Source organism: Brachycentrus maculatus, unplaced genomic scaffold (genome assembly GCF_059751285.1).
Source record: "Brachycentrus maculatus isolate JH-2025_06_01 unplaced genomic scaffold, ASM5975128v1 h1tg000110l, whole genome shotgun sequence".
Lineage (NCBI taxonomy): Eukaryota > Metazoa > Arthropoda > Insecta > Trichoptera > Brachycentridae > Brachycentrus > Brachycentrus maculatus.
This window is the reverse complement of record NW_028280863.1, coordinates 740,079-757,438: the sequence shown is the minus strand read 5'-3', so window position 1 is coordinate 757,438 and position 17,360 is coordinate 740,079. Positions and strand designations below refer to the sequence as shown.

Below are 17,360 nucleotides of genomic sequence, written 5' to 3'. Positions count from 1 at the left end.
ATGGATAAAGTAAAACGTTCGTTCATTACTCCTGCATTACGTAAGGAATTCAGTACTTGGGCTCGCGGTCCTCCGTCTCTCCCGCTCCCGCTCCCTCTCCCGCTCCCGCCACCGCACTAATTGTGCCCCTCCCGTCACAACCCGCGCCGCAGTTGCATGTCTGTTCCGTAAATATTTGACTCCTGCTGAAGCTTTTCGCCTACACAATCCTCGAGTGAAATCGATACCGGCTAGCCGCCGGCCGCGGCCACATTCTCACCTCACGCGGCACTCGCTACAGTCTACAGTACTGCATTCAACCTCTCTCTAGATATTCGTTTGTCGTTACTCACATGGGCGTGGATCCGCCTTGAAACCTTATTTATCCTGAAATTTACTTTTCACCAATCCCCGAGACATTTGATTAAATCTACCCGACGAATATTTTCCCGACAAAATTTTAAAGCATTCATCAATCGTGTTTTCCCCAGAAAATACACAATTTCTTTATGTTTTTTTTTATAATTAAACTCTTGTAAATCCACTTGACCGAATGACTTTTATTTCTAGTTTCGAAAACTAACAGATTTTTCATATAAAGGTGAAAAGTAAAACTGTGTCATTCCACAAAGTCAATGCCGAATCAATAAATTATATCATTTATTTATTCAATCGTTATTTTTATATTTTAAATAAAACAAAAACGGGCAGTCACTTTTTGTAATGGTTTTCTTTATTACCTGCGAACAACACATAAAATTGCAATAAACAACCCGAAACAATATAATTTCAAAATGTTTTCTTCAACTCTTTCAGTCGTGCGCCAAAATAAGTTCCACTTTTCCCGGTGTTCTAAATATATCCGTGTAAATAAGTACCTACCCACCCTGCGCAGCGCCGCGCTACCATCGGCCTCCGTGAAAAACGTCCGCTCGCCACTATTTATTATTTTGCGCACCTCCGAGTAAAAATGCTTAAAGCCTTTGACTATTTTCATTTACCTCGTGTTTCCGTACGGAGTATATCTTTTTGCGAGGTAATACAAAATTATTTGTATCATCACTTCGCGTGTACTATAATTTGAGGGCGGTCGTGAACAGGTTGTGCCGACTTCGATCGATCGATCGCGATGTTCCTACACTTTTTTCTTAATAGCTTACTCATTAATAGAAACAAAATAAACCTTTGTATTTGGTATTATGAATTGTTAAAAAAGGGACGTGCTTTTTGTATGTGTATTTTTCAGGATCGTTTCCGTTTATATGTTGGGAATGGCATATATTTTTTCAAGGTAGGTTTCAAACGACCGAAGAATGAGCAACCCTGAGAACTAGTTTCCGGCAGTTTAGCACCGTAAATCAATATGTATTCAATTCTCCCCGAACAAGTAGTGGTCGGGCATATTACCCGCAGTGATTCGATGATCGGCGCGCTCCCGCGGTGTAGGGTGGATCTGTCGCCGCCTTGGGCCCGAGTGGAGAGTGGAGAGTGGAATATCCCAGGCTGAGTGGTTCGTCCTTCACTCCCCCGCGCCCCGCGCCGCCCCCGCCGCCGACGGTGCCACCCGGCCCTCCGCCCTCCGCCCTCCGCCCGCAGCCGTTGCAGCGCCACTGTTCCGTGAGCCACCCCCGCTTGCACCTCTCGCAGGGTTGCCAGCACTCGCCACTTGCCGCTTCCCACTAATACGTATTGCGATACAACAAACCCTCGACGGTTTCTTCGATTATAAGTACAAATGTACAACTAGAGTAGATAGTATTGTAGATAACATAGGTTTGGGAACAGTGGCTTCACTCGACTCACACGTATCCCTAACGCGAATGAAAACGTTAAATTAACGCCTAAATATTTTGTTGCCTAATTAAATGAAATTTGAATAGCGTTAACGAAAACGACGATCAAATGATATTTGAATACTCCATAGAACCATAAAACATAATTCGAGGATTGATCATGCGAGGGAAAGTGGGTGGCTAGGAAGGAAATGGCTATCGCAGCCGCCAAAGGTCCGAGATAGGTACAAGGAGATGATGACTATTGTGAGTTGACAAGACGATCGCTGACGCCCCTAGAATACGAACACAAACGTGTCCACTTCAGACTTTGTAATGTTGGATAGAGTTAACATTTTATTACTCTACTATCAGATGGTGAAAGGGTAAATTTATCCACAATATTTTAGTTTACGAGATGGCATATTTTTAACATTTATTGAATGTAAACCGAGATTCCATGAAAAAAGTTGTATAGGGTTGGTTTGCAATTTATAATAAAAATGAAATGATAATTTTGGAAAAGCGACGGGTGGGAACTGTGAAGTGGGAAGTGGGCAGTGCGTACGGGTGCGGGCGGATTTCCCGACTTGCGCGCACCCTGCAGCGGCGGGCGGTTTGCAAACATTTCGCGCGTCTCCGTCGGCGGCCACCTGATAAAACGCCGCCGCCGCCTCTTCGTGCGCCTCCCCACGCCCCACCCCCCACCCCCGGAAGGTCTACACTCTCCGTCACCCGTCACACTCCACCCACAGTGCGGCGCCGTCCGCCCGCCGCGAAGCTCGCGTTTTGTGTACACCACTTGTCGTGTACCGTCGCCGCATCTTGAACATCTCCGTGGCGATTCGGATTTCGTGCGAAATCAAATAGTGAACTGTGCCTATCTGTGACGCGGTGTACATTGTTTCGCGCATCCGAACCGTAACCCAGTGCCACTCAATCTTTTCGGAACGGATAAAAATATTTTGTTGTGAAATCGCGAGTTCCGTACTTTCGTAAACTGTGTGTAAGAAAAGATGAAAACTATTCCGATTGCATAATATACGGCTTCGCGAATTGTTTATGTGATTCCTTAAAGTATGCTCGATATTTATGCCGATATTTAATATCGCAGTTTTCGACATGAAATGTATGTTTATCTATCATTACGCATGAACAACTTACGGTATTTGATTCCCGTATTAAGTATTCTATAATATCGCATACATTACTGTTATTTCGCTACCTCTTATTAGAAGTGGAAACATTTGTTTACACCAGTTATATTACTTTTTTCCACGACTCACTAATTCGTGATGTCTGGTGTACTTTTATGCTCTTTATTGTAAAGGATATTGTTATATTACAAGTATTTTCAATAAAGTCGTTAAAAGTATTTGCCTGATATATCCATAAGTAGTAAATAAAGATTGGAAGAGCTATGCATTAGATAGAGTGGTCTGGCAGGGTTAGGTGGCCAGAGCGGAGAGTGCTGTGGATGACGGAATGCGAGTCCAGCAGTGTGTGCACCTCGTTAAGCTCGGTCAAGTGCCGCTAAACGGACCGCGATGCACCAGAACCGGTTTCCAGACGCTTTTTGTTCTTATTCCGAACCCCTTTCCGACATAATCCCGCACGGAATAGCGCGAATGTGAAGTGATACGTCGGATCAATATTTTTGTCGATTCCACTCCCGAGTTAGCAACCGAGTTGTTGCTGCATTATTTAGTGCTGTTTTCAACGCCCTAACGATTTGATTGTGCTTCGCTGTGGAGCTTATTATTTTATTATAAAGGGTTTCCGACTGCGATTCATTTCGTTTTGGTTTCGACCGTTCGCACGTCCGTAACTTCCTTCAAATTTATATATGTTGTCGCTGTTTGGGTTCACTCGCGATTAAGATAGCGTTTGTCGCGTAAATAATTTGCCAATAATAATAATCTATCGTAAATAAAATTTGGGGTAGTTTTGTTGTATTTCATTTATCGAGCAAATTCTATACAAAATACCGGGGAGCAGTGGTAGTAGTAGTTTGATATGAGATTCTTATTATATTGTCGTAAGCAGAAACTTGTGTCCTGTGAACACAATCTGAGCTTTGATGGTGACGTTCCGCAGTACTTTTATGGCCATTTTAACGTTCGTTTATAAATTTAACGATGACATTAAACACCAGCCGTGAGGCGTGATACCTGTTGAGTGTCTAACGCCCTGCTAAGTCGTGATCTTCGGAACAAAATGGATCAATATGTGATTTGGATCATTTCTCAGAGCTCGATTGGTTGTAGGCTGCACTATGCTCACTAATAGCTGATCAAATTTCATTTCTCATAACCTTTCCTCATTACCAATTCTACGGCTTTCGCATCTTTATCGGTAGATTTGTTCATTGTGTACATTCTTTATATTATTGACTAAGGATGAATGATAGTCATACTTTTTTCTTATCATTTTGATTTAGGATTCTTTTTTATTCAGTAGTGCTCATAATAAAGAAAACACGTGGAAAACAATATTTAAAAAAAAAAAAAACAAAATTTTATATTATCATTTAATATTTTTTGTTCAATTATATTTCGCCCCCCCCCCCTGGACTAAGTAATTGACATATTTTATCTGTAGACAAACGCAAAAATAATTACAATAGTGTTTTTTCTTCTTCACGTCGTTTTTCTGTTAGCTTCTATCAAGGTAACACCGCGGCAATCCATCACAATGGCTTACGAATCATTGTTTTATTTCAGAATTACATTATTTTCAATTTAAAAAAATGTTTTTTCATTATATACTTACCTTAATGTAAAATGCAGATCTTTGAAGAAAAAAAATATTTTTTCTCTTCATGGCGTTATTAGTATCGGTGATATATAATTTATGATATAATATTTATTTTCGTATGTTGTTTGATCGTCGATGTTGGAGTTTAAAAATTGTGTCTCGAAAATACAGCTTTTTCGTGATAAAACGTCGTTAAGGTTTACTCGAATGAATATATTGGCTTCATCCGCTCGAGTTGTGAATGTACGTTAGTTGTCAGTCGTAACGCCCCGATCAGCTGATGCGCTTCTCCGTCCCGCCGCGGGATGGCGCCCTCTGTCCTCCGCACACACCCCCACACTCCCCGTCGCGCCGCTCACACGCTGGTTTGTTTACAGTCGATACGGCGCGAAGCCAGTTAAAGCGAACCGAGCAATCAAAATTGAGCCGTCAGGCCCCGACGGAGAGGTCTGAATCGCGGCGCTTCCACCTATTGCGTTCTCACGATCTTCGGATTGTTCCCCCGCTAGTCTTCCTTCCTATGACGAAACTCGAAATAGCTTATATCCGAGCCGATGCGCTTCTGAGGTATAAGGCGGTACGTAAAGAAATATCGCAATCGGCGAAACGAGTGTGCGGGAAAGTGGGAACCGATATACATACTTTTTATCGCTTTGTTTGGTAAAGCTGTTCGCTATTACGGCATTGCCAGTTCGCTAACTATTATAATACCGTTCATCACTACCGACATTGTTATAAAAACGTGCCGAGTGGATCGACCGGTGAATAGGCAGCTGCTAACCCGAAACTGAGCTTCCTTCCCTCGTCATTCCAGATGATCGCTTTCAGTTTTCCATTCCTTCGGACGGGAGACATCATACGGTGCGTAAAGTAGTTCGCGAATCGTGACCGAGTTCGGAGTCGGGCCAAGACGCTCCCCGGGGTCGAGTGCGCGCCTCCGGGACGGGAGTCAGCGTGCCCGCCCTCGAGCGCGGCGGGCGCGGCGGCCAGGGCGCGCAGCGGCGCAGGGCGGCAGCCATCGCGGTCGCTCCGTCCGGAGGCGATGGCGGCCCGGCGGTGACCGGCGAGGGCGGCCAGCGGCGGCAGCAGGCCCGCCAGCGCGGGCTGCCCGCGGCCGAGCGCCCTCCGCGCCGATGGTCGCCCCCTCCGCCGCCAGCGCCGCGCGCCATGCACCTCGCGCTGCGCCGCCGGCCCGCCATGCACGCGCCCCCCCGAGGTACGGACAACCATTCTGTTACGCATCCCGAGACCTTCCTAGTAAACCCGAATAACTATACACGGCTTCTTAAAGAAACGTCGTCAATAGCGAACTGTTATCTGATAAAATAATTCAATTATACGATTGAAAAAAAATACGGTTTCGCGTTAACCGATCCGGGAATCAAACCCAGTGGTTAGGATGCACGAAAATCGTACTTAACACTAGACTACGGATGTCAAAATATGTCAATTCATCGTGTTTATTTACATAAAAATTCCTTAACGTTTTCATTGGTCAAGTGAATATTTTAGCGAGCAGTTTCAGGATTCGAGCAAATACTGGTTGAAAACTATGTAAGGCTTTATTATTTCAAAGATGCGGAAGGTTTTTCCTCCCAATAAATATCTGTCACTACTTCTCACTAAACCCTAATATTTTGATTCTCACCGACATAATTGTTGGTGAAGGTTTTCCAATCTCTCCATACCCTTTCGGTCGATATAATAGTCCTTGCCACGTTTCTTTTTAAATCCCCCGTTTCTTCGTTTTACAAACTATTGCTGCAGGAAATTCAAAGTTTTGTTTGGGATAACATATGTTTTTGAATGCAACTATTTTCATACAGCAAGCAAATTCCGGTCTCGTTTATTATCTTTGTGAGCGTCTTTCCGGCTCAGTGAAGACATATTGAAATTGTACCGAGCACTACTTACCACCAATTAACTGCATTTACGAACTGGAGATTGAGTTTTTGTTTAAATAAAATAATAAGTCGGGTTATTTAACTCCCAAGCTAGCTATAACTATATATACAAGTTTTTAAAATATTTTACACATTTTTAATTAATGTTTTACTTAGTAAATACCACTATTTCTTAAAATCTACTGTGACACGTGTTTCGATGCATTCCGCATCATTTTCAAACACCGTATGTGAAGCTAATTCTAATTTTTTTGAGTTGGGTTCTTGGGACGTTGAAGGTTGAAGAGGGGGTAGTAGCTGTTTCTTATTTTTATTTATTAATTAAATTTTTATTTTTATTTTTATTTCTTATCAGTTATTTTTATTTATTATTATAAGCATAGCTCTTACACTAAAACAAAATGGCATCTGAGACGAGAGAATGAAACATTACGGAAGTGGTATATCCGGTGTCAAGTCATAAACATTATTCAGATTATTCATGTGTCATTTAAAAAAATGTATATATAAGCGCCCTGTGAAATGTGTATTTATATACCTTTTATTGCTCAATGATATATTGACGCTCAATTTTTACCATTTTGCAGGAGAAATTTATTTAGAGAACGAAATAAAGGCATTTGTTGTCATGTCTGATTGAAATTTAATGTAATCAATTAAACTTACGAGAGACTAGGAAGTGATGAGAATTTAATTATTTAAAAACGGACCATGGCTGGTGGTTTTTGTTTTTTTTTTAATTATTTATTATTATAAATTAATAATAATTGATGATTGAATGAATGTGGATAGGGAACGGAATGCAATTTCTGTATTTAATATTCCGACTTTCCCCAACGTACTCGTATTCAGCTGATAGGGAAGCATAGTAAGTAAGCGGTGTTTTCTAGCGAATTTGCGTGTATCACTTGGTTCATCAGGCGTTACAGCAGACGACGATGCTGAATAATTCCATTATTTGGTGCCAGAGTACTCACTCGCCCTGAGACGGCATTCTGTTACTGCAGCTTACCCACGTTTGCCACGTTTTGGTGTACATTTTCCGCTATTTATAATATTACAACGTCCTCGTCACGCGGCGTCACGGCGCGCGGGCGGCTCCCGGCTCCCGCAGCCGCCGCGCGCCGGCCGGTTTGTGCACCTCGCCTCACCGCCTGACCCCAAATATCTCTTCATATTACCTGACCTCAACCGCTTTAAACAAAATAATCGGAATCACTCAAACAGTATCAACTGAGGCTAGAAACCGGAGAAACGACCGATTACTGCATCTATCGAGACATCGACGTTGCCACGCTGCCACGCTGCGAGACTATCGTAAATGAATTCGTTTCGAATGTTGCGCTGCATTTCTACAGATAGCGTATGTAATGTCGACAATCTAAATTTAATTCCGAGCTTATTTTCGATTCGTCGAACGCGTATTTAAGCGCGTGTATATATCCGATCCGTACGTATGTGTATGTATACAATGGAAAATAGCATACCTAACTGGCAGTTAGCAGTCCATTCGCGCTCTTAGAGAGAGACGGGATGTCAGCGGACGGCGATAGCGTATCATTCCGTAGGTGTTTTCTCGATCGGTTGATAGCTGCCCACGTACAGTAAACTCGGAATAATAATCATTTATTTACATGACTCCATCTCTCGTTTGTTTGTATCCACATAGCTCGCTTTCGTTGAAACCTTCAGATGTCTCTGTGTTGTAACTTTTCTAAATATGCGCTGTGGTGCCGGTCTAGTTTGTTTAAAATTGTGCAAAAATATATCCGTTAGTTGAATTCCAAATACCAGTGTGACAATGACTATTATAAAAGGTAAGCTGTTCTGTGATATTCGTGTTTTGTTATGTTTCCCATCTCGACTCGAGATATTTGCTAATATTATTGCATGTTGTACCGATGGACCTTTTTTGTTCACTATTGACCGTGTCCCCAGTTTTTACGATCGTCTGAGTCGATGACGTAGATATGTTTCAAGGTTGTATTTGAAATACGAGAAGTGCAAACTCGTCTAATGTCCCACATAATGTATCGAGTACATAATACATGTTAATAACACCGTGCAAACATATTTTATAGTAGGTAGGTACTAACATTTTAATGCTATTTTATTGCACGCAAAAGTCTAGTGTGTGTGAAGGGTGAGTCCTTATCATTATGGATTGCGGTTTTATTTGGAATAAATTTATAATATTTTTATACTATGTATTAAAATGCTTAATACCTATACTATATGATGTCATTGATCGTGTTATATACGCACTCCCGTATAAATAATACATAAACAGAGTGACGTGACAAATCTCGCTGTTTTTGTGGTATTATGATCTCACAAACATTATGCTGGCTATTTGTACAATATCGTCCTACAATCCGTTGAGGTTCCCTTTCGACACGATTTTCCAGCGACTGGAGTCGCCGGGTGGGCGGCCGAGGACATACGACGGGCGGCAAGCGCGTCGAGAAAGTAGTGTACATTTAGGGACATCACTTGTCCGCCTGACGCACGGCTCCAGAGTGCAGACCTCAGACAGGAATGACTAATGCTTTCCCCTAACATTCCTTCGATATTTTCCCCCGATGCTTTTCCTCAATCCCACACTGTTTCGTCCAATGCGCGATGTGTTATTATTTACCTCCGAAATGAGGTCACGTAGTGTCATATTTTATTAGCGGTGTTATCTTAAGCTCGAGGTCTTTGTGTAGATACATTTGGATCACCAAAATTACTCTCATTTTTGAGCAAATAATCGATCGAAGCCCGATTTGTGTACATTATATGTGTAAATGTACGACACGCAGTCATCCCGCGAGGCAACCGCTATGACACCATTTGAGTTCGGCACTTGACCATAGTAAATGTTGGTTGCAGGCGCTGGCGTCAAGATGGAGCACTTCCAGGCGGCGATCGACCCCCGCAAGCAGGAGTTGCTGGAGGCGCGCTTCCTCGGAGCCAAGGTCAGACTCCCTTCATGTAAACACATCAACACATCCATCTCGTCGTGTGATTAACTCATTACATGTTCACATACATACATACACAAATCCGTATCGCATTCATTTCTCGTCCTAAAAATGACCTATAAAAGATACAAACTTAAAAAGGACGCATTTTTATGTATTTTTCACTTTCTTAGACACGTTGAGGAATGAAGTATGTACAATGGATACAAAATATATATAAATATATTGGCCCGTGTATTTTATTTTAATGTTGCCATCATCAATTTGAGCTAATTTGTGGTAAACCGGATATTTATGTATCCAACACCAGTATCTGTTTTATTTTAGAACTGTGTATTCCTTCGTTACTGCATAATATGCGAATGTCTTATCACTGAATCACTTCATTGCACGTTTACTCTTGTAAAGCAATATTAACCCAGCAGTCTCGATCGAATTTGTTTTAGAATACGCACGCAATTTTACCCGATACGTACGCAAGTATAAGTATACACGTATCCCTCTCGTGACTTTCTTGCGATTTAAACGTTTCGTTTGGAGGTTTGAAGCACCGAAGGTCCCGAACATCCTTTGTTCGCTCGCTGCAGGTGCTGGCAGGTAACAAACTGCGTTTACAGTATTCGGGGCTAATGCTAAAGTGTCGGTTATTCATTCATTACCTCCTACAGGATGCGCAGGTAAGGCTCCATTCGAGCACATGTCGCGTGCCAACTCCCAGGCGAGCATATTTTATACGATGAACAACAAATCCGTACTTTGAAACTGGATCTCTTTATCTATTATGTTATTTATTTTTAGTTCGCTATCTGCGGATACCAAATAACATTTTCCGTATTATGAAATAATTATAATGGTAGAGCTGTGTATTAGTGTAGCTTGTACATAAAGGTATATTGTACCTACTCACGTGACGCAATGTTTTAGTATTATACATCCAATTATTTTGCAGTAAAAAATGATAATAGTTTGTATGTATGTGTAGTTAGAACAAGTAGAAACACTAGACGGGTCGGTCGAGTGGTATTACATTCTTATTCAGGTGTGCATTATGGTAGGAAAATGTACCGAACTAACCAGTTTTTGAGTACTCGTGTCGTCGGGTCGATTTGAACACAAACGCCGAAGAATGGCTGAATGCTATATTTTTTATAGATAACCTCATCATACCGGAATCTTAACACAGTAATAATAATTACAACGATGTCAAGTTTATTCTAATTGCTTAGTTTCAATGTCATATTCAAATTATAAGCTTTTTGAAAACAGTTTTTTTTTTATTAGTAAAATGATATTATTTACATCTTGGAATATGCAAAATACGCGAATAAGAATTCACATTTTCGTGTCGAAGTACGTAAGTACGAGACTGCGAACACCTAAATTTAAACATAACCGAACTCGCTGTTCGGGGGCGTTGTTTGGTTTTCGTTATTATTTTCTGATGTCGAAAAATTTTCAGCCGTCATGCGATGTGTGTATCGTTAGGGCGTGACTTATTGTTTGAGGTTTATTTTAACCAACCGAGTGCGATGGCTATATTGGGAATTCATATACACCATAAAATATGCGTGTTAACCGGCAGGTAAAATATTCACAAAATGTCCTTTCCACCCGACTCGAATCCGACGCTGCGTGATTCGGCTTCACGTATCGACCTGAGCATCGAACACAACATACATGTACCTAGTAAGCAGCTATAGAAAGCGTTTCGCCGTCTGCAGTTTTATTCTGGTTAACAATGCCGTCCGTCCTGCCAAAGCGATATGCAGCAGGCAGCAAGTCTCGCAGTTTCCGCGATCAATAGGGTGAGCTCGGGCAAAATTTTCCACTCGCGAAGATGTCCGATTGCCGCAGCGCACAGTGGTCTGGATTCGGCTTCATATGCATGCGCTCTTTCTAAATTAAACTTTGGTTTTCTCGATATTATTTTCGAATATACACTCGTATATATTTTGTATGTATACTCGTATAATTGCTTTGCAAGAGAAGGTCTGTCAGGTAGCCTAGATGCTTCTGTATCAGATCTGGGAATGCGGTGGGACAGCTTTCAATACACTCGTATAAATGAAAAAAAAAAGAAATCTAAAGTATCCTTCGATTTGCCTTTGAAAAAAAATAACAAAAAAATGACACATTTTGCTCGTTTTACTGATGATTTGTCATCTCATAGTTAAAGCCCTTCAGTTTAAACCAGTCATGAAATAATAAAAACATTAAATACTTTTTTTACGATTTATTGATATTTCAACATACACAGGGAAGTTAATAATAATTTCGGATAATTCATATAGCATCATTTTCGTATAAACCTCAAGGGCGCTTACACAGTTGTGAATGAGGATATGAAAATGATAGATAAAAAATAATAAAAAAAACGAGTCTTTTATTTATTTATTTATTTAGTTATTGAGTCTTCCTGGGGGTCTGATCCCGCTTATGTTGCTGTCAAGAAGACCACCTAAACGGTGGAAGGATAGCTGGTCTTCCACCTCCCAGGACATACCCGAGAATGACAGGACTTAGTCCAAAAAGAAGAAGAAGTTATTGAGTTTTTTTTATTTCGTTCGGCTACTTTGCAGGAGAATAGGTTAACATCGGTTCATAGTGCATTGGTAACATACTAGGTAAGGCAAAATACTACGGCAGTTACAACCCTTCGTAAAATAAATGCCCTTTTTAATACTAATTTAAAAAGTGAATGCAAACTTTACCTTGTTAAAGTCATCATCTCTATTTTGACTTGTATCGTTACGTAAAAAAATAACCGATACAAATAGTAAAGAAAATCCTTAGTTCATTTTTCATCCTGATGATGACAAGTTTCTTGTGGAAACCGGTAGGTTAAAAAGTGTGCTAATAATAAAAAAGTGGTTAAAAGAAAGTTGTTTCATTTTATAAAGTTTATAAAATGTGCCACAAAGTATCTGCGAAAAACATTCAAGAAACCTAAGTTCATTTTTCAATTTTGGTATGTGCTATGCACTCTGCATATGATGTATGACCACCGTGCGGCGCAGCGTTGCCGGCTCCCGATGCGCTCGGATCCTCGGCTCGCCACCTCGCATCCGCGAATGGGTCATTTTCTCCTCGCCCTTTCGGCTACTAATCAAATGATGTGTACTTTTTATATCAGCCGTCAACGCCATCGAATAATACAATAGATTGGTTTACTCACACACATTAGTCAGTCAGAAATATAACTACGAATGTAATATACGAGTATCAATTCACGCTATATTATGCTATCAATAAATAATAAATGATGTCATTGTTGTTTCGTGACATTTTCATGATTCCCATGTTGAATTTGATTGTCTGAAATTGTACAATAACTAAAAACGGAAATTTTCTATTTGTCATTAATTTACCTTTTTTTTTACATAATCGTAAAAGTTTCGATTCAAATGTCATAGTTGTCGGTGACATTTTCATGTTTTCGTGTAGTGAATGTTGTGACTTAAAAATAACTTATGTGATTTACTTTATTTTTTTTGCATTGTCGCGAAAATTCTAATAACTTTAAAGCTATTTTTTTATTTATTGATTTGGCGTTGAATTTGTAGAACTCAATTTTAATTTATGTATTAATTGTTCCATCAAACTTATGGCCAGCGAACAATTGTCACAATATTAATTTTTATGTGTTTTTTTAACAATAAAATACAACTTAACAGACTCAAAAAATCTGTGTTTGATTTAACAATTAATACATAAACTAAAAAGCTTATTTCCTATCACGAATCATATACGTTCATCCGAGTTTGTATCTGAAATCGTTCGATAAATAATATCACGCTCACTCCTTTCAAGAACGTCATAAATCAAAAATCGACAATTTTCAGTTGTACATGTTTTCGGAATGCCCAGAAAATGTACTATATCCCAGCAAAAGCGGCATATTTTTAACTTAATATTTACCCGCTACAGGGCAGAAAGTCTTGTTTTTGCATTTTGAAGAAAAGGTATTGTTTAATTGTTTTTTAAATATACTAAATATTTTTCAAATGGAGAAAAAACCTTCAGCTTTTACCTAAAAAGATCTGTTGCACAGTAAAAAGTTCAAAAAGTGGCTTCATATTTATTTTTCATACATTGTAATATAATTATAATATTTAACATTAAAAACGCTCTCCTGAAAAATCAAGTATTTTGATTTATGACGTTCTTGAAAGGAGTGAGCGATCAGTTAGTGAAATATTTTGAAGACTACAGTTCATATTGGAGTCTAGTATTAATAGTAAAATACGTAAATGGATTAAGAGCAAGTTTGAATATCGTTTGGAAAGAGAAAATCGTGATGGCGATGAATTACGCCCTTGGAATGCGCGAGTTCCTCGCTGCTCGCTATCAATACGCCGCGATGTGAACGGTGGACGAGCCGAGTGCAATAGCCTATATCGACACAAAGTGTAGCTAAGAATGTAACATGTACATCGGCAGCAAACCTACTCTAAGTCGACCACCACACTCTTCAGACACACCGACCGAAGGAGACAGAACATAGACCGTTTAACTTCACCAGCCTTCTATTTCGTGTAAAGTTCACCAGTTTCAGTTGCGGACTGTGACCACAAAACTCAAAAACAACCACCATGTAAACACATCGGTTGGGTAAACCGTCGTTCGTATTTGCGAACAATTATATCGATTCTCGTATGTAAAAAAAAGCCTCAAAGTCTTCAGTGAGTTAGTGACTTGACAGTCGGATGGATACTAATTAGGTCACACTTAAAATATAACTTTGTTTTGAAATCGCTATAAATATTGTATTATAACTTATTATAATGTCTACTGGTTTCAAAGCTGACAGCTTCTTTTTCAAGACTGAAAAAGAAGCGGACAGCTTTGAAACCGGTAGACATAATTAACTTACAATAAAATATTTATAGTGATTTTAAAACAAAATTATATTGCAATTATGAAATGGAAAATCACAGTTTTATTGCTTTAAATGTAAATTATACTAATTAGATCATTTCGATTGAATTTGTTTAGAATACAAATCAGCAAGTCAAATTAAAAGTAATATAAATGAAATCAATAACATAACGCCCTCATTCTCTAGGCTTCCATCTCTCACACGCCACACGAATTTGAAATATAATCAAAACATCAGTAATGCATACATGTTATCGATTATTACTTATCCCCTCGCTTATTGATCAAATTAATATTAGGGTGTATTCTCATGATTGTGTTTCTATCCAAACATTTTTATCATTCGTACAATATTATATTTTTCTTTTCCCCGATATAATTTTAAGTCAGCCATTCTCCGAGTTAACACTGTGACTATGAACTATGAACACAACGCGCCGGATGACTCCAAATTAGCTCCGTGTGGCTATTTTAGTCTCGATCGACACAGCTCATTAAATCAATCTTCCCAATGTTGATATACAAGACACTTTTGTCAGTGCGTTCCTTCCAATGTACATATTATACAACGTATCCGGACAACTCGATGCTACTCGGCGTACAAAGTTTAGCCTCGTCAAAAACAACGCACGTATGAGTACGGACTCGGTAACTTACATTCCGAGAATACACTCGCATTAATAGTTGTGTATGTATGTATAACGAGTGTGGCGCAATGTTTTATTTTAATATCGCGTGAAGTACCTGCACATTGGAAAATTTACATTCATAATGCGTTTATGTCTCTTTTCGTGTACACATACATATACAAACGTCGAAATAACTTTGAAGAGTGTTCACCGAGTTGAGAGATAAGGACATGTTTATTACATTGAGTCGTCTTAATCCGTACAGTGTCTAACTCCACTCGGACTTAGTCTATGGGACAGAGTAAAAACATTTTATTTTGCCAATCAAGTGGAATTATCGATTTATTGTACATATTTTATATGGATGCACGGATACAACAAAGTGTTTTTGAAATGGACCTCCGTTAAATTTCAATGCTCGTACTCTCTTATAGACTAAGCCCGGACAAATATCAATATCGTTCAGCTGGTTTTTCGTTTACACTTGCAAAAAAGGTTAACCTTCATATTGTTTTTTTATACAAATATGATAAACATATTCACTAATCACATTTTTTTGGTTTGTTATTACGCTTTTAAATATTCAGTATACGAACTAACAAAAAATAATTGGCATAGCCGTGTCTACAATATAATAAGTATCATTATACAGAGTATTACGTAAGAAGATTTAAAAAAATAATACTGTGGTATTTATTCAATCAAATTGAATGAATATTGTACCTATACTTATTTCCCAGTATATGACTGGATTTCGTATAAAGAAAAAAAAGCGTCGTAAGTCACATTCTTTAAAAATATTTTAGGAAATTTTATTGTATATTTTTATTTAAAAATATTTTTAATACTTGGAAAAGAGAAAATCGAGCTAGTTACATATAGTATTCTAGTTACGTATTGTATTTGACAAACGATACTGAAGTACGCTGTAATATCAAAAAATCAACGAAGCATTGTTTGTTTATGCATAATTTCAGATCTACCTCGAGTTAAATACCCGAATAATAATCGTTATCTTATCAACTTATTGTGAATTTAAAAAAAAATCGTGTGAGAGATAAGCTTACCAACTAAAATAAGCAAAGAGCACGAATTATGTTAAAATTATGCGAGAAGTAACGAACGCAGGCACTGCACGTACGTATGTATATGTTAGTATTATGCGCGTGTATTAATGCGCTCGTAAAACAAACTGGAAAGACCGCATAAAAGTAAAACAGAATAGTTCGCGGATTGATATACACACCGCTGGCAATGAACGGTATCGCTGTCGGGGTTCACAACCGCAAGGCGCGACGGTGCCAGATCTACCGGGCCCTGTCTGCCCGATACCTGATGCGGGGAAACTTTCATCCATTCGTGGCGGAATACTAGACTGCCAATCGGCGGCGTTTTGACACGTTCTCGGCGATTATTTACGAAACATCGTTTTTATGACCCGGCCTCCGACGTACAGACGCTGTTGCGGATTACTAAATACCTACATTGTTGATACTATTCGACGAACTCTAGATCTATCGGAGGCTATTGTCTTGGCGGCGCTATCGCGCTGCAGGCGCGGGTCGCAGGGGTCCCGGCGTCCCCCAGAAGCCAGGACTCGCGCCCGTATCCCGTGTCTGGGCCGCCATGTGTTGTTCCGTACGCCCTGCACCCTCCCTGCCGCCGCCGGCAGTGCGACTCCTTTCTCGACACTCGGCCGAACCTTCAGTCGCTGACGGATAACGCGTGTTACGGTTTTCTTGTCGTTTTACCCTCCGGCGTCATGTCATTTAATTAATTTTTACGTTTTGTGATTTACTTTTGTAACGTGAAAATGTGAAATCGGAAAAAAAAGTGGTGTCGGCATTCGTTATTTAATAAAATGAAAACAACGCACAATTTTCGCAACATAGTGTAGTATGTGTTTGTTATTGATATGGATACATTATTTCCCATCCTGAAAAACGACCGAACGAGGTAAGGAACTTCTCCAAAAATTATCTTTTCGCACTTGTTTTATTTGACACGGCTTACATTCACTCGTTCCTTCTTTCTGCCGGATCGATACTCGGCACACTATCCGTGCAGCACCTCGTCGCACCGAACGAAACTTTCTAGTAATCGGAATGTGCCGAGCCGATGAACAGACACGAAACTCGGAACACCGGTGCGAGGACCTTCGCCATCTTCCGCTCCCGGCGCCCGCTGACAGCCGCGGCTGCGCCCGCGGGCGAGTCCCGCCGCAAATCTCGGCCGAATGACAGACACTATCGACGGAACATCGCTGCAAAGGACCCGCATTCATAAACTCGTCGCATATTCAAATCGGAAGTCGTAACGGAATACGCGAGTCGGCGAAACCGAGCACGTCCGCTCCGCGCCGGAGCCCGCACTGGAATGGCGGAGCGGGTAGCGGCAGGTGGGTGGCGGAGGGCGGCAACAGCGCGCCAGCTGATCGGCGACGTTGCCGCCTCGGCGCGGGTGAGAGGGGCGGCG

The 17,360-nt window shown here is 40.2% G+C and overlaps 1 protein-coding gene across 13 annotated transcripts in view; it reads left to right on the top strand.

The window, feature by feature from the left end:
• The window catches only part of Tlk (Tousled-like kinase), a 58,060-nt gene that overhangs the window by 22,986 nt on the left and 17,714 nt on the right, over positions 1–17,360 (top strand). Inside the window, exons 1-3 of one of the 13 annotated variants that reach the window (XM_088259134.1) lie at positions 2,499–2,753; positions 8,082–8,229; positions 9,287–9,372. The exons of 1 other annotated variant lie outside the window; for it this stretch is intronic. In XM_088259134.1, coding sequence (XP_088115260.1) covers positions 8,214–8,229; positions 9,287–9,372 — 102 coding nt within the window. In that variant the 5' untranslated portion in view covers positions 2,499–2,753; positions 8,082–8,213. Of the gene's footprint in view, positions 1–2,498; positions 2,917–5,174; positions 5,725–8,081; positions 8,230–9,286; positions 9,373–11,677; positions 16,842–17,360 lie in introns of those variants that run through there. 11 more of the 13 variants (XM_088259133.1, XM_088259127.1, XM_088259132.1 and 8 more) reach the window with 11 other exon arrangements.